Source organism: Tachypleus tridentatus, chromosome 2 (assembly GCF_004210375.1).
Source record: "Tachypleus tridentatus isolate NWPU-2018 chromosome 2, ASM421037v1, whole genome shotgun sequence".
NCBI lineage: Eukaryota > Metazoa > Arthropoda > Merostomata > Xiphosura > Limulidae > Tachypleus > Tachypleus tridentatus.
In genome coordinates, this window is record NC_134826.1 from 51,602,201 (window position 1) to 51,624,256 (window position 22,056).

Genomic DNA, 22,056 nt, shown 5'->3' on the forward strand with positions numbered 1-22,056 from the left:
TTTTAGGATTGTTGATGGCTCAGCATCCATTAGCTGCATTAGAGGAACTAAACCGTGCATTCCAAGCAAAATCAGTAACAGTATCTGGCATGATTGAAGCATCTGCAATGACAGTTGAGCAATTGCAGGTACTGCGAACAGAGGAAAATTACAACAAGATATTTGATGAAGCTGAGAAAAACGTAACTTCCCTAGATCTGGTTACTATTGAACTATTAATTACCACGCATTCGCAGACCTCCAGAAGGATCACAGGTGATGACTCAGCACACCATTCTGCAACAGCTAGAGATTACTACAGAAGCCAATATTTTGAATTTGTGGACACAGTCGTAGAACATCTGACCACTAGGTTCAATGCAGACAACAATGACTTGAGGCAATATCTGGCACTTGAGAACATAATCACATCTGGCAAAATTGACAACTCGGTTATAAACTTCTTTCCAAAATCTCTGCACAACGGCTCGAGTTTCAGTTGCCTATGTTCAAAGGAACAACAAAAGCAGTATCTCTGAAAGGTGCGAAGCATGCTTACTGTAAAATGCATGAAACAAGCCAGCAGATGTTTAGTGAAGTGTTTCTTCTCATGAAAATTTTGCTTGTATGTCCAGTATCCAACTGCGAATGTTTTTCTGCTTTTCTGCATTAAGACGGTTGAATACGTGGTTAAGGTCAATTATGTCTCAATGCCGCCTCAACCATGTGGCAGTTTGTCACACTCACAAAGATGAGGTCGAAAAGATAAATATAGAAGAACTTATGAAAGAATTCATAAACAGATCATCACAAAGGAGGTCTACGTTTGAGAACATGCAGACTAGAGGACAAAATGAATCTTACTTCAATGAAAAGTATGAATAATTATGTGCTACATTGTATTGATGTGTAATTTTCAAGAGTTCGCAAACACATTTTAATTATTTTTATCAAACAACATTAACAGTTTTTCAGTAGATATAAACTTATCAATGGTAATTACTAATTTTATTAATATTTGAAAACTTAATTCATGCAATGAAAGTTATTAGTAACCTTGTCAAGTATAATGGCCATCTTTTATACTGTGCAGTGTGCAGGAATAAATTCATGTGGCAGTTACTTTGTGACACATTTGTCTTTATTCTATTTTGAAAACTGTTCACAACACCTCACTTATACAAACTTACATGGAAACCTTGATGTATCGTGGCAACAAGATTACTCTGTGACTTAATGTTTACAGAGTTCAGGTTCACGTAATCAGAGATTACCAATTACCAATTTTATGTGGTTGCAAAAATCATCCCCCCATCGGGTGTAAAAAATCTACGCACCTGGTGGAATGGAAACAAGCTTAAACGGGAGAGAATATTTTCAAGCTTTTGTACCACGAACTGACAAAGAGGAAAATTCCACGGGAAACCTAACTTGGTTTTTATTTAGACATTGCCTCAGTTATGTCTGGTATAGGTAAGGGTGTGATGGGTCACATCTCAAGACGACAGCCCAGCATTTACTTCATGGACTGTGCCTGTCACCTCATGAATATTGACTACCCAGAAAACTTCCAGAGAACTGTTCTGCCCAGTTTCTGGTATATTGATAGATATCTACAATTTTCTGGACAAAAGTGCCAGCAGAAAACAACATTTCAAAGAGTTTCAAGGATTGTATGACAAAGAAACAAGAAAAATTCTACAACTTATTAACACAAGATGGCAATCACTTGGGGTGTGCCTCAACAGAATATTGGACATATGAAAGCCATTGAAGAAGTATTTTCACTGTGAAAAGGAAAAACTAGATTCAAAAGGATCTATACGTGGAGCTCAGTCAGGCAGCAAGACTTTAACAGTCAGGAAATCTTCCCAGCCACACAGGAACACACTCAAGAACCCTCCCAGCCACACAGAGACATAGTCAAGACACCCTTCCAGCCACACAGGGACACAAGACAACAATATCCAAAAGCAGACAAAGAAACATTTGTTATAACTCAATATATGTTTAGGTAGTTTGACCTTGAACTAAAGAAGAGACAATCAATGAAAAAAGAGAAGAAAACGAAAGCTAGCAAGGAAGTAACCAAGAAAAGTTATGCGCAGAGCAAGTTAGATAAGTTAACAGTTTTCTTGGACAACAAAATGAACTTGTTATTTTGTCTTTTTCTTCAGTCTGCAATTCCTCTATTTGAGCAAGCCAATTTGATATTGCAAAGAGAAGAACCTTGTATACACATTATGCATAGAACTCTGATTACACAAGTTAAAAATATACTTGTCAGATACATCAAGCCAGAATATCTTGAAGGCAACATCACTGAACTTGACTACAACAATGAATCCTTACACACATCTGATGAGGCAGTTTCTATTGGAATTGCTGCCAAGGAATAGATTATTAAATATGAAAAGGACCTGGACCTGATCAGCTTCTACACCAATGTCAAAAAATACTATATTGCAGCTACAAATTGCATGATGAACTTCTGATTCCCGCAGAGGTTGCTGATACAAAACTGAAAGTCAGCAAAAATTTCTCTTCTCTACGCTTCTTGACAGACAGGTATCCTGTTCTTGTCAGGATACAGTTGGAACAACTGTATGACAATAGTCATACAAGTTGGAAGGGCAATATTTGAACAAACAAATTGATACTTTCTCAGAAACTGTCCTTCAGTTGAATGTTGACAAGTTTTGGGTTCAGCTGTCTACAATTAAGGATGGAAATAGCAACCAGAAGTATGACATTCTCTGTAGGGTTATGCTTGGAATTCTTACAATCTTCCATTCTAATGCTGACAGTGAAAGGATATTTAGTTTAGTGACTAAAAACAAAAGCAAGTTCAGAGCAAACTTGAGCACCTCAGTTTTGAGCAGTATTATAACACACAAGATGTGTATGCAGTCAAATGGACAATGTTGTTATAACTCTCAACCATCCAGTGACATTCTCATGAAAGCAACGGCTGCAACAGCTGCAAAAGCTGCAAAACTATTACAATAAGTGTCATAAACATGATATAAACTAGTCCTTATACAAAGGCTTTTTCTGCTTACTGTTTGTGCATGTTCAATGTTGTTTTACCAGTAGGTGTGTTACTCTGAGCTAAATAAAAGACATAATTTCAAAAGAATTTTTTTAAAATTTATTTATTAAATACACAAAACACAGTCATAAATGAGCAATATATAGCAGAAATAAGTAATAATAGTTATAATAATAATATAATAATAAACAGCTTAGAGACATTGGTCAGGCCCAGTAGCCGCAAATGATAAAGGGCTCTGTCTACAACCATAACGCTCAGTCATTTGAAATAGCTGGCATCTCTGCTGTTGGTATTATTTACATTAATGTCATCTACAAACAGTGAAGGTATTATTTGCACTGTTGTCGTCAACAAACAATCTTGGTATTATTACCACTGTTGTCCTCAATGAACAATATTTGTGATATATACCTTGATGCCATCAGCAAACGTTGTTGGTTTTATTTAAACTATTCTCGTCAACAAGCAATGTTGGTATTATTCACAATTTTCCTCAGCTAGAAATGTTGGTATTGTTTACACTGATGTCATCAACAAACACTGTTTGTATTACTTTCACAATGTTTGCATTATTTACACTGATGTCTTCAACAAACAATTTTGGTATTATTTACACTCTTATCGTTAAAAAACAATATTCGTATAATTTACACTTTTGTTCTCAACAAACAATATTGGTATCATTTATACTGATGACATCAAGTAACAATGTGGGTATTACTTACACTCTTGTCATGAACAAACACTGTTATTATTATTTACAATGTTGTCGTCAACAAACAACGTTGGTATTATTTATACTGATGACATCAACAAACAATGTTGATATTATTTACACTTTTGTCGTGAAGACAAAGTGTTGGTATTATTACACTCTTACCGTCAACAAACATGGTTGTTATAATTTACATTCTTGTCGTCAAAACACAGTGTTGCTATTATTTACACTCTTGTCCTCTACAAACAGTGTTGGTATTATTTACACTGTTGTCATCAATAAACAATTGTGGTATTTTTTACATTCTTGTCCTAAACATACAATGCTTTTATTATTTATACACTTCTTACCAACAAACACTATTGCTATTATTTTTACTGTTGTCTTACACAAAAATATTGGTATTATTTATACTGTTATCTTCAATAAAAATTTTGTTATAATTTACATTGATGTCATCAACAGACAAAGTTGATATTATTTTTATACTCTTGTTGTCCACATAAAATGGTTTTATTATTTACACTCTTTTCATCAACAAACACTGTTCGTGTTATTTACATTTATGTCATCAATAAACAGTGTAGGTGTTATTTACATTGCTGTCGTCAACAGAAAATCTTAGTATTGTTACAACTGTGGACCTTCATGAACAATATTGGTGATAATTAGGCTCATGTCATCAACAAACAATGTTGGTTTTATATAAACTCTTCTCGTCAACGAGCAATATTGGTATTCTTTACACAGTTTTTGTCAATAAACGATGTTGGTATTATTTACACTGATGTCTTCAACAAACAATGTCGCTTTATTTATATTCTTATCATAAACAAACAATGTTGGTATTATTTGCACTCTTCTAATCTACAAACAATATTCGTATTATTTACATTGTTGTTCTCAACAAACAATATTGTGTTATTTTCACTGATATCATCAACAAACAATGTTGGTCTTATTTACACTAATTTTCACCACCAAAAATGTTCGTATTACTTACACTCTTCTCGTAAGGAAACAGTGTTATCTTCATGTTATCTTATCTTCATGTTATCTTCAACAAGCAATATTGGTATTACTTACACTCTTCTCGTAAGCAAACAATGTTGGTCTTATTTACATGTTATCTTCAACAAGCAAGGTTGGTATTATTTACACTGATGTTATCAACAAAGAATGTTGGCATTATTTACACGGTTGTCCACAACGAACAATATTGGTGTTATTTACATTGATATCATCAAGAAATAATGTTGGTATTATTTACACTCTTGTTTCCATCATACAATATTAGTATTACGTACACTGGTGTCCTCAACAAACAATGTTAATATTATATACAATGATGTCATCACGAAACAATGTTGGTATTACTTACACACTTCTCGCCAACATACAATTTTGATATTATTTTCACTATTCTCATCTACAAAAACTGTTCGTATTATTTACACTCTTGACTTCAACAGACAATGTTTTTATATTATTTACACTCTTTTTATCAGCAAACAATGCTGGTATTATTTACAGTGATGTCATTAACAAATAATGTTCGTACTATTTACACTCTTGTTATCAAACATACAATGTTCGTATTATTTACACTCTTGTTATCAAACATACAATGTTCGTATTATTTACACTCTTCACTTCAACAGACAATGTTTTTATATTATTTACACTCTTTTCATCAGCAAACAATGCTGGTATTATTTACAGTGATGTCATTAACAAATAATGTTCGTATTATTTACACTATTGTTATCAAACATACAATGTTCGTACTATTTACACTCTTGTTATCAAACATACAATGTTCGTATTATTTACACTCTTGTTATCAAACATACAATGTTCGTATTATTTACACTCTTCACTTCAACAGACAATGTTTTTATATTATTTACACTCTTTTCATCAGCAAACAATGCTGGTATTATTTACAGTGATGTCATTAACAAATAATGTTCGTATTATTTACACTATTGTTATCAAACATACAATGTTCGTACTATTTACACTCTTGTTATCAAACATACAATGTTCGTATTATTTACACTCTTCACTTCAACAGACAATGTTTTTATATTATTTACACTCTTTTCATCAGCAAACAATGCTGGTATTATTTACAGTGATGTCATTAACAAATAATGTTCGTATTATTTACACTATTGTTATCAAACATACAATGTTCGTACTATTTACACTCTTGTTATCAAACATACAATGTTCGTATTATTTACACGCTTGTTATCAAACATACAATGTTCATACTATTTACACTCTTGTTATCAAACATACAATGTTCGTACTATTTACACTCTTGTTATCAAACATACAATGCTCGTATTATTTACACGCTTGTTATCAAACATACAATGTTGGTACTATTTGCACTCTTGTTATCAAACATACAATGTTCGTACTTTTTACACGCTTGTTATCAAACATACAATGTTGGTACTATTTGCACTCTTGTTATCAAACATACAATGTTCGTACTATTTACACTCTTGTTATCAAACCTACAATGTTCGTACTTTTTACACTCTTGTTATCAAACATACAATGCTCGTACTATTTACACTATTGTTATCAAACATACAATGTTCGTACTATTTACACTCTTGTTATCAAACATACAATGTTCGTACTATTTACACTCTTGTTATCAAACATACAATGTTCGTATTATTTACACTCTTATTATCAAACATACAATGTTGGTACTATTTACACTCTTGTTATCAAACATACAATGTTCGTACTATTTACACTATTGTTATCAAACATACAATGTTCGTACTATTTACACTCTTGTTATCAAACATACAATGTTCGTATTATTTACACTCTTGTTATCAAACATACAATGTTGGTACTATTTACACTCTTGTTATCAAACATACAATGTTCGTACTATTTACACTATTGTTATCAAACATACAATGTTGGTACTATTTGCACTCTTGTTATCAAACATACAATGTTCGTACTATTTACACTCTTGTTATCAAACATACAATGTTCGTACTATTTACACTCTTGTTATCAAACATACAATGTTCGTACTATTTACACTCTTGTTATCAAACATACAATGTTCGTACTATTTACACTCTTGTTATCAAACACACAATGTTCGTACTATTTACACTCTTGTCGTCCTTAAACAATGTTGATATTATTTTTAATATTGTCATCAACAAACAGTTGGTATTATTATAATATTGTCGTCAACATACAATGTTCGTACTATTTACACTCTTGTTATCAAACATACAATGTTCGTACTATTTACACTCTTGTTATCAAACATACAATGTTCGTACTATTTACACTCTTGTCGTCCTCAAACAATGTTGATATTATTTTTAATATTGTCATCAACAAACAGTTGGTATTATTATAATATTGTCGTCAACATACAATGTTCGTACTATTTACACTCTTGTTATCAAACATACAATGTTCGTACTATTTACACTCTTGTTATCAAACATACAATGTTCGTACTATTTACATTCTTGTTATCAAACACACAATGTTCGTACTATTTACACTCTTGTCGTCCTTAAACAATGTTGATATTATTTTTAATATTGTCATCAACAAACAGTTGGTATTATTATAATATTGTCGTCAACATACAATGTTCGTACTATTTACACTCTTGTTATCAAACATACAATGTTCGTACTATTTACACTCTTGTCGTCCTCAAACAATGTTGATATTATTTTTAATATTGTCATCAACAAACAGTTGGTATTATTATAATATTGTCGTCAACATACAATGTTCGTACTATTTACACTCTTGTTATCAAACATACAATGTTCGTACTATTTACACTCTTGTCGTCCTCAAACAATGTTGATATTATTTTTAATATTTCCATCAACAAACAGTTGGTATTATTATAATATTGTCGTCAACAAATAATGTTCGTATTATTTATACTCTTGTTATCAAACATACAATGTTCGTACTATTTACACTCTTGTTATCAAACATACAATGTTCGTATTATTTACACTCTTATTATCAAACATACAATGTTGGTACTATTTACACTCTTGTTATCAAACATACAATGTTCGTACTATTTACACTATTGTTATCAAACATACAATGTTCGTACTATTTACACTCTTGTTATCAAACATACAATGTTCGTATTATTTACACTCTTGTTATCAAACATACAATGTTGGTACTATTTACACTCTTGTTATCAAACATACAATGTTCGTACTATTTACACTATTGTTATCAAACATACAATGTTGGTACTATTTGCACTCTTGTTATCAAACATACAATGTTCGTACTATTTACACTCTTGTTATCAAACATACAATGTTCGTACTATTTACACTCTTGTTATCAAACATACAATGTTCGTACTATTTACACTCTTGTTATCAAACATACAATGTTCGTACTATTTACACTCTTGTTATCAAACACACAATGTTCGTACTATTTACACTCTTGTCGTCCTTAAACAATGTTGATATTATTTTTAATATTGTCATCAACAAACAGTTGGTATTATTATAATATTGTCGTCAACATACAATGTTCGTACTATTTACACTCTTGTTATCAAACATACAATGTTCGTACTATTTACACTCTTGTTATCAAACATACAATGTTCGTACTATTTACACTCTTGTCGTCCTCAAACAATGTTGATATTATTTTTAATATTGTCATCAACAAACAGTTGGTATTATTATAATATTGTCGTCAACATACAATGTTCGTACTATTTACACTCTTGTTATCAAACATACAATGTTCGTACTATTTACACTCTTGTTATCAAACATACAATGTTCGTACTATTTACACTCTTGTTATCAAACACACAATGTTCGTACTATTTACACTCTTGTCGTCCTTAAACAATGTTGATATTATTTTTAATATTGTCATCAACAAACAGTTGGTATTATTATAATATTGTCGTCAACATACAATGTTCGTACTATTTACACTCTTGTTATCAAACATACAATGTTCGTACTATTTACACTCTTGTTATCAAACATACAATGTTCGTACTATTTACACTCTTGTCGTCCTCAAACAATGTTGATATTATTTTTAATATTGTCATCAACAAACAGTTGGTATTATTATAATATTGTCGTCAACATACAATGTTCGTACTATTTACACTCTTGTTATCAAACATACAATGTTCGTACTATTTACACTCTTGTTATCAAACATACAATGTTCGTACTATTTACACTCTTGTCGTCCTCAAACAATGTTGATATTATTTTTAATATTGTCATCAACAAACAGTTGGTATTATTATAATATTGTCGTCAACATACAATGTTCGTACTATTTACACTCTTGTTATCAAACATACAATGTTCGTACTATTTACACTCTTGTTATCAAACATACAATGTTCGTACTATTTACACTCTTGTCGTCCTCAAACAATGTTGATATTATTTTTAATATTTCCATCAACAAACAGTTGGTATTATTATAATATTGTCGTCAACAAATAATGTTCGTATTATTTATACTCTTTTTCATCAATCAAACAACGTTTTGACAGAATGTTTCATTGATAGTCAAGAGTTCTATGGAGGTGTTTTCAAGGATATGTTGCCAACTATTGCAGAAGTTACTATCATATGCTCTTTTTATTATCGTGTTTTTAATGTGAGATTGAGGTATGTTTCTGTTTCTATGCTATGGTCTAGCGACTTGGCATATTGATAATGTTTTATGTGTTTCTCAGTGATTTTTCTCAGTTTCTGAAACAGTTGTTTTCTACTGTAATTGAGTGATTTCTCGCTTGATTCATGCTGGATGTTGACAGGTATTGGTGTAAGGAAAGGATTAGAAAAATAACTATCTCTTTCAGAATGTGGAGTGTATTGCTGGTCGTTATGAGAGTTTATGGTAACAGATGAAAAACTGTTGTGCTTTGAGGAAAGTGATTTTGCAAGCGATTGATCGACTGATGAAGACTGTGGTGTATAAGGTGTGGGGTTTGTTATATTGGTAGTGATTTAGTGTGGTTTTGGAGATAAGACAATGGAAGATTTTGTGGGTACACCAGAACAAATAACAGAAACATAAAAAACCGAGTGGTATTAGTTGTGGAATGTAATGTTTTGTGCGAGATGTGATTTTTGTTTAGTTCTCTAGCAGAATTTGAAGGATCACTGTGAGACAATAAGTGTGCTTTTGATCGTGTAGGTTGAGTGATAGAAGTGTTATTTTGAGATTTGGTAGCTTGCACGATAGAAAGATATATATAATTTTGACAGGGGAGAATAGGAGATGATTGGGGTGACTTGGAAGAGGAAGACAAGAGTGGGAGAATGCTCGGGAAATAAAATATTTAAAGTTTGAGACCAACGTGATAATACAAAAAAGTTAAGGTGAAGTCTATCTAGTTCAAGGAAATTAATGAGTACTATTGGGTTTGTGTAGTTAATAAAGACAATCAGGGAGATTAGTCTGCATTACTGTTTGGTTAATTCACTAAAATGTTGTATTTTGTTGTTGAGTTGTTTAATTATTGTGTTATTTCGTGTGTTAAAATCAGTGAAAGTGTGATTGTTCATGTGTCTATATATTACACTAGTAATAGTTTAATGTGTATGGTCTGACGCTGAAGATATGTGTTATTGTGTTTTCAGGTTCTGAGAAGCAGTCTTCAGCAGTCTTATCGGATTGTTTAAGGTCGTTGGTACCAAAGTGAATAATAAGAAATCAGACAGATTCGGGAAGAGAACTGGTCTTAACTATGGCATCGTTGATTTTAGCTCCGGTGATGAATTTTGACAGGATGTGGTATCCATTAATAAAGGTTAAGTGATCGTGTAGTTACTTTGGCATTGAATCACCTAAAATGATTATATTAGGTAATAAAAGAGTGTACTTATCTGAATTAGGTTCATGTTCCTAATACCGGGAACTAATTTCCTTGAACTAGATGGACTTCACCTTAACTTTTTTTGGTGTTCTCACCTTGGCCTCAAACTTTAAATATTCTATTTTCCGCAGCATTCTCCCACTCTTGTCTTCCTCTTCCAAATCACCCAATCATCTCTTATTCTTACTTTAAATAGTTCATCTACTCTCCCTTGTCCAAATTCTACATCTCTTTCTATCTTAGAAGCTACGAAATCTCACAATAACATTTCTATCACACAATCTATACAATCAAAAGCTCATTTATTGTCTCACATTGATCCTTCAAGTTCTGCTAGAGAACTAAACACAAATCACACCTCCCACAAAATATTATTTTACACAACTAACAACATTCGGATTTCTTATGCTTCTATTGTTCGCTCTGGTTTACCCACGAAACCGTCCATTCCCTTATCTCCAAAACTACAACAAATCACTACCAATATAACAAACCCCACACCTTATACACCACAGTCTTCACCAGTCGATCAATCGCTTGCAAAATTACTTTCGTCAGAACACAACAGTTTTTCATCTGTTACCATAAACTCTCATCACGACCAGCAATACACTCCACACTCTGAAAGAAATTTTTCAATTTTTTAATCCTTCCCTTACACCAATACCTGTCAACATCCAGCATGAATCAAGCGAGAAACCACTTAATTACAGTAGAAAACAACTGTTTCAGAAACTGAGAAAACTCACTGAGAAACACATAAAACATTATCAACATGCCAAGTCGGTAGAACATAGCATAGAAACAGAAACATACCTCAATCTCACATAAAAACACTGATAACAAAAATAGCACATGATAATAACTTCTACAACAGTTGGCAACAGATCCTTCAAAACAACTCCTGAGAACTCATGAATATCCGTAAATGAAACAGTATTGGTATTATTTACACTGTTGTCGTCAACAAACAATTTTGGTATTATTTACACTCTTGTCGTCAACAAACAATGTTAGCAGTGTAAGAATAGACGGAAGGCAGCTAATCATCACCACCCACCGTCAACTCTTGGGCTTATCTTTTACCAATGAATAGCGGTATTGACCGTCACATTATAACACCGTCACGGTTGAAAGGGCGAGCATGTTTGGTGTGACGGGGACTTGAACTTGCGACTCTCGGATTACGAGTGAAGCGCCTTAACCACCTGACCATGCCGAGTCTTGCTCTAAGTGATTCTCGGCTGTTGGGGTTACATTTATGGGGTGTTCCAATAGACTTCCAGGCACTGTTGTCGTCACCACCTTTTATACTAAAAGTTCTTGAAGAAGTTTTGCTAACGACGCTGAGAAGAAGTGAGTTTCACTTCAACCGAGATGAAATTCTGATTTTTCGTTTAGCAGATACTCAACAGGGTAACAAAACATTACGACAGTATGTATTTGGTTTCTATTACTTAAACGACAGGCACTTTTGACTAAAACATTAGCGTGAATGTCTTGTTTCAACGATATTTTTATATTACGGTGACAAATCAGTAACTTTATGTATTTTGTAGAACACGGTTTGCTTTACTTGTATTTTAACGACTGCGAAGTTGTTGTGTGGATGTAACACCATCGACGTTGGTATATATCGTATAACATAATAAATAACGCCTTAAACTTTAAAATTTTTTCCACTAGGTGGCCACATCTCTAAATCGTTGTATTTTTATTTCTTTACTATAAGATTTTATATTCCACTATTTGTATTTAAATATCCGACGAGGTTTATTCCTCAAATTATCAACTTTTTTTTTACCCTATCAGTTGGATTCTGCGCCATATTGAATATTTTATTCATTCGATTTAATCACTGAGAAGAAGCAACTAAAGAAATTAGTTTAACACACTTATACTCTAAGTAAAAATATATTATTATTATTATGCCAGTAATTAAATTAATAAAATTTATCACAGTACTAATGCTAATTATGTTGTTTTTTTTCTGTACGATTCAGGAGCTGTTAGAAAATCTGCGATTAATCAAAACATGAATGCACAAGTAGTATGGTACGTAAACTCTTTATAAACGTGTGTTTTGAAAGATGGTGAATTCCACGTGTAAGAACCTTATTGGTAATACTTAAGTTAACTTGCTATTGTCAAGTTTTATTGAAATACACGACTTAAGTTTTGTTCATTTTTCACCGTGACTCAATAAATTTCGTTCTCTGACTTAATAAGGTATGGATTACAAAGTTTAGCCAGAAGGGGGCGGTATAATCTTCGTATGGACTTCAATCTGTAACTCTAACTTCAGATCATATTCATTTTGAAACTTTATCAATTGTATATTGCTACAATTCTTTAGCTGTAAGTCAGACGTTTCTATCAGTAACGAAATATTATTGAAATACTTCAATCTAAATAGTTGAAACGTTCAAATCATTTGAGGCTGTTTTTATTTCTCTAATAATTCTAATAAAAATTTTACATAGGAACCCAATATAAAGAATGTGTCATGCCTCACTCTGCTCGTTCAATCATTAAAAACTTATAGAACACAAGTCAAGCACTGACTTCCAGCGTAAATCTCGTCATTTTATAAAAATATTAGGTATTCGTTCACCAGAATTATAGGAAATCGATTCTTCAAAATTCAGTTTTGGTTTAAATTCAAACAGCGTTTAAAGTGACATTTTCATGGAACCGTTTGCACGATCTTTGAACCATAAAATTAAGTTCGGGGGGGGGGAACCGTATCTTATTTCTCTTTCGTACTTAAATTGGGTTGTTGTCTTTTTTAGTTTAGCAAAGTTTTGAATTTACGGTGCAAGTGTTTTTTCGACCAAATATTAATGTGTAGCTGGTTTTTGCAACGTAAAACAAAACACACTAATGTTGAAGTCATTTATTTTTGTGGGTAATTGGCACTAGAAAATATCCTTAAAGTAATACTTCTGGTGCAAAGTTCTTTTATAAATACACCAGATCTTGTACAGAATTCACGCTCTGATCAGTGGAGATGAACACACCAGATATTGGTATTTATGCTCTGTAAAACATTTGTATCTCAAGCATTGAAACTGAAAAGCCCGTACAAATATTAAAAAAAAAAATATCTGTTATCGATACTGTCGCGTATCAGCATTTTATGCAAATAATAGATATAACGACCATAGTGATGACTCGACCACAGCTGAAAAATACCATATTTTTGTGTGTATTTTGAGGAAATTAGATTTTCTTAGAAAAGCGCCTTTCTCACATGAAGGAACTACAAATACACATGACACATTTCATTAGAGTAGTTACAGCAACGTTTGACTAATTTTATCTGTTTCTCTAACCAGCTGCTTGGAAACACTAGAATATACCTATGATTTATTTCCCCTAAGTAATGGAAACATGAAAGTCGTACCTTGCTTTAAAATTGCTCTGGTGTAGTTTATATTTCCATCCTGTCCGTGTAAGAAAAATAAAAAAGACAAGACTTTCACTGGTTAAAAAATACCTTAGGTAATGGAGATCGATTTTAACGATATGGCAGTTCTTGGCACGATACCCAGTGCTCGTGTTCAGCTATATGATCTACTACTGATTTACAGTTGTCTACAACCTGGTATCTTAAAGCTCTTCCTGTGTTATTGCTATTGAACTAATGTAGTCTTGGTGATATATTGGGTTTGTTCTTGTGGAACCCATAACTTCTCGATGCCCTTTAGTTACCACACGTTTCACTTTCACGTTCGGTTATTGAAGCTCAAATAACAACTCCGTTTTTTTTCTTCTTCTTGTCCAAGTGTTGTTTCAACTTGAAGTTCGATTTTTGCGCAACAAGAAACTACGACTATAAAATAGTTTCGAAATTTTACTGCTCTGAATGACGTGATTTCCATGACAACGCAAATTAGGAAGTGACCGCTCGTGATCACATATTTGGTTGCAGCTCACGTTAAAATTCAACGTTTGAAACCAACAGATCTGCAATGTCCTAACGCTGAAATATACTGAAATGAATGAATTACATTAAAATATTACCTCAGCATTAAATGTTTAGTCAAGAGATTTTGTGATATCTACCACTTTAATACAAACGGATTTACACTACCGTATAATGTCAATAGTTATTAGTTTATCAATTATTCTAAAATGCGTAGGTGTTGTTGTTGTTGTTTTTTTTTTTGGGGAGTCATGATAAACCCACTCATTGGTTTGGAAAGCATAATTATGTGGGGAAATATTTATTAATTTACCAATTATTTTGAAATACATAGTGCTTTTTACATTTTGTGAGGGGTGGTCGTGGCCCAGCTGTTAGCGTTCCAAGACTATGAATCCAAGAGATCATGACTCGTGTCCCTTTGTTATAACGTCACGTTCATCATTTTGAGGCCGTAAGTGCGTTACAAGAGAAACTGTCAAATACACTGTTCAGTTAAGAGTTACCCAAGAGTTGACGATGAATTCTATTGATTAGTTTCTTCCATCTAGTCTATCTTTTCAAAATTAGATAAGGCTTAGGCAGATATAGCTTTTTCTGTAGCTTTGGGCGACTATATTAAACGAATAAATGAACATTTTACCAAGTGACTACAGCCCCATAACTAACACGTGGCTTGTCTTTGAGAGGCGATTATTTTAAACTTATGCACTTGACGCAGGGAGTTTTGGTTTATTCATTATCTTCTGTAGCACATCACAACTATCTCCCTGGCTGAATCATTATGTACTGTAACACCACACCCTGGCTGACACATTACGTACTGTAACACAACGTTGCAGCTTTGCTCTAACCCCCCGCTAGTGCAGCTGTATGTCTCCGGATTTACAACGCTAGAATCAGGGGTTCGATTCCCCTCGCTGGGCTGAGCAGATAGCCCTTTGTGGCTTTGCTATAAGAAAAACACAACACAAACACCGTTTGCTCTAAAATAAACAGTTTTTCTTTAAATTAGATGCTCTAAAGTCAAATACTTCCCAGATCGAAAAAACTTTGAATATACTAAACAAATCAAGTAAAACCAAGTAAGAACAGTCTTCTTAAAACAAGCAAACACATTTACACTCTTAGGTTACAGCCCCCTGCTAGGAGAGTGGTTTTACAACGCTAAAATCAGGGGTTCGATTCCCCTCGGTGGGCTCAGCAAATAGCCCGATGTGGCTTTGCTATAAGAAAACACACACTCTTAGGTTACAATCACATAAAAAATTAATCCAACAGGAATTGAAAACCTCGAAAGAAATTTATATTCTGGGAGAGTTTTAGATGAAACCATATTTTAAGTGACAAGCTGTCGTTAGTTAGGGTTTATAGTTCTTGTAACTAAGACAAGATTTTATATCTCACGACACTGTTAGTATGAACTTACAGTTGAAGTAACTTAGACAGGTATACATAAGTATTTGCGTTTATTAGTCTTCGAGTGAACACGCTTACATTTAAACATATACTATGTTGTTAAAAAGTACGCATCTAATGTCGCCACCTTGTAAACAATGATGTTTTACAATAAATACACTTTTGTTATATCCATGAATCTTTAATAACAGCACCTGTTCTACATAGTTGTAGTTTTTTCTAAATAATCTTCTGATTTTACTTCTTCAAAAGTAAATTTTATTTTACAGGGGGACTTTGTGTCATCCTTAAAAAAATTGACGAACATATTTAAAATCAGTACTTAAGGCTATAGAATGACAGTTACCGATTTTACGCCTGCGCTTTGAGATCACGAACTGCTGTTTCGCCCGTTTTAACTTCTTTAGGACAAAATGTACAAATCTCTTGTGCCTACTGCCACAATTCTATCACCTGATTAGCGATTTAAAGAAGAAGGGGTGTCCTTATTAATTGAGCTAAAGAGCTTTGCTAATCAAAGGCTTTTTGTTTTTTTAACATTTCCTGTATGTGGATTCGATCCCAGAACATTTTGTAATATTGGAGAATGATGCTCTATAACTAGCAATCCTTTTGAAGGTTTAACATACTAGATACTATAATTACTATTATTTCTTTCCCCATAATTGTTTTCAAAAGTAAATTTAAAAATTCTATCCCCTTCGATTGTAATTGCGATTTCAAACATTTTATCGCGGGTATGATTCAGCATAATTAGTCTATCACAGACGTTATAATACCAGCTTCAAATATCTTTACTACAGGCCTAGCTCTGCCATTTCAATATCGTCTTAAATCCGTCGTGTTATAGGCCTAGTTCAGCCGCTGCAGAACAGCTTCAACACTCAGTGTTACTGGTCTACTACAGACATTATAACACCGGCTTTAAATATCTGTACTATAGGCTTAGCTCCTATTTTATTTTAATTAAAGTTTTGTTATACCAGCTGTCTTTAAAATTAAATTTTAGGCTTATGACACGACGGATTTAATCAAAATAAAGTACAGCACAACCTTTCGACCTTAGGTCGTCTTCAGGTTAACAAAGAGAATTTACTGAGCAATCGGTCGTGTAATAAGCCAAATTCAGTCACTGCAATACCGGGTGCAAAAATATTCGCTTACAAATTACTGGTGAACCCCAGACTAGTTAGGACTGCCTAATAAAAAACAAATTAACTTAATATGACGTGGAAAACACAGACGTGTTTAGCAAATTAAACGAAAACAGAATAATATTAAACTTTAGGTTTGGTACGATATTCAATAAAGTCATAAGGTTTGTTTGTTTTTTAATTTCGTGCAAAGCTACACGAGGAATATCTGCGCTAGCCGTCTCTAATTTAGCAGTGTAAGACTAGAGGGAAGGCAGTTAGTTATCACCACCCTGGGTTACCTTTTTACCAACGAATAGTGGGATTGCCCGTCACATTATAACTCCCCCACGGCTGAAAGAGCGAGCATGTTTGGTGCAACAGGGATTCGAACCCGCGACCCTGGGCTTACAAGTCGAGGGCCTTAACCTACCTGGCCATGCCGGGCCGAAGTCATAAAGCCATCTTCTAATATACATGCTGTTAGTTATTTGGGTATTTTCATATAATAATTTAGAAGCTACAATTGTGTGAAAATATATATATGTGTGAGCTACAATAGATTATGGTTTTGCTGTTTATCGTATCTGGTTACTAAAAAGGCATATTTAGTATAAGCTCTACAGATACGTTATGGTTGTGAATCTACGAAGATATCTACATTACATTCGTTTATGCTATTCGGCTGATTACGTAGTAATATGACGTCATTACCTCACATACAAACAAGTGATTGGTTGATAACGTTTGCGTACCTGGGGTCATTAATTCGCATAAAAATATGCAGGTTAAGGGCTAAAAATGTTCGATTCTTAAGATTATTCGTGGTTTCTACCATAAACACAGAAATGATTTAGCTGCTTACTAAATACTCGCGCCAATTTTTTGATTCTTAAAATACTAATTGTTGCGAAATCATCTTCTCAGAGCATTACGATACTTTTAAGTAGGCTTGTTTGTTTTGAATTTCGCGCAAAGCTACACAAGGGCTATCTGCACTAGCCGTCCCTAATTTAGCAGTGTAACACTAGAGGGAAGGCAGCTAGTCATCACCACCCACCACCAATTCTTGGGCTACTCTTTTACTAACGAATAGTGGGACTGACCGTCACATATAACGCCCCCACAGCTGAAAGGGCGAGCATGTTTGGTATAACGGGGATTCGAACCCACGACCCTCGGATTACGAGTCGAACGCCTTAACACACCTGGGAATTTAAATAGGCACTTTTAAAAGTTGTGCATTTCTAGATTTTCCTTTTTTGTTTTTTGAAGTAGTAGCAAGTTTTTGCTGTATGGTCCTGTCTGCTTTAGATATCGTAATTTACTGAGTGTTTTAAACGGATTGGCACGACTAAACCTTTTTAACGACACAGTTAAAAAAACTCTCTAGCAGATCATAGGGTTTCTTAATTTTCTGACCTTAATTAAGATAAATGTCGATATTATTATATTCTAATATCACGAAATTGATCCACCAGGTAACGTGCCGGCGTCAGCCGAGTACTACTGAAATAACTACACCACGTGCCTGAAGATATCAATATTGTTTGGTCAAATCGTCTGACTGACGTCATCATGTGTTACAGTAGTTGCTGTAGTGGTCAGGCCGTAAGTTAACTTATTCATTTTCTGTATATGTTCTTTATTAACTCAAACAATAAGTACCCGATCCTTAAGATACATTTTAACATGAAATATTTTTTTTTAATTTATTATTTATCATTTTAGTAACTTATGGATTTATATTTCCGTGAAAAATATCATTCATTTTTGTTATTCTGAATTACAGCAACTTCTCGTAAATCCACAAACATCGTCAATACACTATAACAAAGTCATAGATGAAACAGTTCGTGAACAACCAACTTTCAAGGATGGTTTAATGATCGTTAGGCTTCGAATGACCTGGTGCTTTGGCCGCTCGATTCGCAAAATCGTATGTTCGAGTCCTGTTATCCAACTTATTCGCCTTTTCAGCCCTTGTAGGGCGTTATAATGTGTCGATCAATGTCACTTTTGATTGGTAAAGATATTCCCAAGTGTTAGCAGTTGGTGATGTTGACTAGCTTCCTTCCGTCTAGTCTACGATTTAGAAATCTAGGACAACTAGTCCAGGTAGCTCTCACGCAGCTTCTGCGCAAAATTACAAAAACAAACAAACAAATAATATTGTTTCTTAAGTACAAAGTTATAACGATACAATCCACCTGACAGTACAACTAAATGTTAATTATAATGATACGATCCACCCAGTACACCTAAATGTTAATTATAATCTGATTTGTAACTTCAGGAAGGTTAGACGTTGGATTAACCCGCGGAATTGACAACCTCCCGAAAGTTAACAATATCAACCCTCAAGTACCACTAACCTCCCCCCTCCCTCTGAGGAATTTTGTGCTAAAAGTATTAGACAAATGTTTCTAATTGGGAACGTATTATAGAATTAAGCGTTGTGTCTAACTAACCTTTTTCCGTTGTTAAACTACCAAAAGACGTATATAGGATCAGTGATTAACAATGGCCATCCATAGGTTCTCTTTTCTAGTTTTTTTTTTTTTTGTTTTGAATTTCGCGCAAAGCTACTCGAGGGCTATCTGCGCTAGTCGTCCCTAATTTAGCAGTGTGAGACTAGAAGGAAGGCAACTAGTCCTCACCACCCACCGCCAACTCTTGGGCTACTCTTTTACCAACGAATAGTGGGATTGACTGTCCATATAACGCCCCCACGGCTGAAAAAAAGAGCAAGTTTGGTGTGACCGGGATTCGAACCTGCGACCCTCGGATTTCGAGTCGAAGGCTTTAACACGCTTGGCCATGCCGGGCCTAGTTTTCCTGTCAAATGCAAGTAAAATAAAGTCAACACGCAGTAGAAGATACTGCAATGAAATAATTTTTTAAATATTACCTTTTCTAAAATGGACACTAGATAGCACTTTCATCATTGGTTTGTACTCGGGTTTTGACTTTTATAACTTCCATACCTTCTATAGTTAAAAAAAAAGCTTTGCATCTTATGTTGTGAAATGGGGAAGTGAACTGTGGTTCCCATTTAAAAACTGCCCTTCCCCCAGTGTCACAGCGGTAAGTCTGAAGGCTTATAGGTAGAATCCTTATTAATTTATGACAATAATTACTTTATACCAAAGTTAATTATATTCCATGGAAATGTTCCTAAAATATTTAATACCATTTCTTGAAATTATCGTTTTTTAATTTCCACAGTTAAAGAAAAATAGTCAGATTTCAAAAAAACACAAACTTGAGCTTTCTTCTGGTGGATCAGCGGCAAGTTAGAGAGGTTATAATGATAAAAATTTGGACTTTAATCCCTGCAATTGGGTGGCAAACTGGGTCAAATGGTTAGCGTGCCAGATTGTAGAACCACTTCGCACTTCATACCACCTTAAAAAAAAGAAAAGAAAAAGAAAAAACGAATTTCGGTCTGGAGCCGTGAGTGGGTCATGAGAGTGACAGTCAAATCCCACTATTCGGTTAAAATAGTCCATAAGCTAGTAGTGGGTAATGTTGACCAGCTGAATTTATTTTAATTTATCACTTCAACTTTAAAGACGTCTAGCATGGGTGAGCCGTCAATAGCATTGTGTAGCTTTAAGCTTTAACATATAATTGGTCTTGGCTTTGTGCTTTACCTTAATAGGTATCTTAAGTATATCAGGTTTAATTTTTAAAACATCCAAAAATATCTGGATTCATTAACAAAAGTTTTCGTACAAGTAAGGTCGATTTATCAAGAATATTTGCATTTTATTTTTGGATTCGCATTTTTCTCTATTGGCTTTAAATAATTCTAAATGTAAAGTCGGTCAAGATCTTATTCTATAATAAGATACTTCCTTGGCTTCCAAAACATTATAGTACACATAAGGTTATCAATTTTATTAGTCAGTTTACTTTAAAGCAAAGCCAATTGGACTGTGTCCATCACAAAAAATAAAAAACACCGGATTTTAACTTTTTTTTTAAGTCAAAAACGTATCGCTGTCCGGGAGACTTATAAATTTATACAAAGCGAAATTATGTCATAGGAGGTGGATAATTTACACCTTTTTAAAGCGCTTACGTCTTGATTGCCTGGCATGACTCGGTTTGCAATATGCAGGTTCGATTCCCGCTCCTACTCAACATACTAGACCTTTCTCGTGTTGGGACATTATAATGTAACGGTCAATGCTACTATTCGTTAGTAAAAGTGTAGCTAAAACATTGACTGTCAGCGGTGATGACTACCTTCCTTCTCTCTATTAGGAACGGACATCGCAAATAACCCTCGTAGAGCTTTGCGCGAGATTCAAAACAAAGAGCCCCCCGCTGGTACAGCGGCAAGTCTACGGAGTTACAACGCAACAGATAGCCCGATGTGGCTTTGATATAAGAAAAAACACACACACACACTCAACTAGGTGCACAAAAGAGACGTAATATTAGTGTCATTATAACACTAACCTAGATAGTCTCTGCGAATAAAAACACTCAAATATCCATTTTTCTCACAAAGGGCAAAAATTGTCAAAAATGTTTCTCCAAAAGAACCGAATTTTTCTATTAATGAAACATTAAGCTACCTATTCTTTAACATTAGATTCGGTGGCTTAAATAACCGAATCTATACATTCGTGATATAATTTGTTTCAAGACTCATTTCTCCCATCTCGCAGACTTCAATGCTAATAATTTTTCCACTGTTTTATTATCCGCAGGTATTCTTCAAAAAGTGTGAAGACTCAAATACCGAGTTGAATCGCTGTGGGGGGCACGGTACAAGAAGCTCATTGGCGTTTATGCATAGATAAATATAGTATAACTATTTAGTTAGATCATGCTAATGATCCAAATTCAAATCTGAAGAAAGAGAGTGGATTGTTTGTT

The 22,056-nt window shown here is 33.9% G+C and overlaps 1 protein-coding gene across 1 annotated transcript in view; it reads left to right on the plus strand.

The window, feature by feature from the left end:
• Positions 1-22,056, plus strand: part of LOC143243793 (glucose transporter type 1-like) — a 147,974-nt gene that overhangs the window by 93,622 nt on the left and 32,296 nt on the right. Inside the window, exons 2-4 of the mRNA XM_076487457.1 lie at positions 10,448-10,617; positions 12,687-12,738; positions 18,645-18,774. Of these exons, the coding sequence (XP_076343572.1) occupies positions 18,742-18,774 (33 nt within the window). The 5' untranslated portion in view covers positions 10,448-10,617; positions 12,687-12,738; positions 18,645-18,741. The remainder of the gene's footprint in view (positions 1-10,447; positions 10,618-12,686; positions 12,739-18,644; positions 18,775-22,056) is intronic.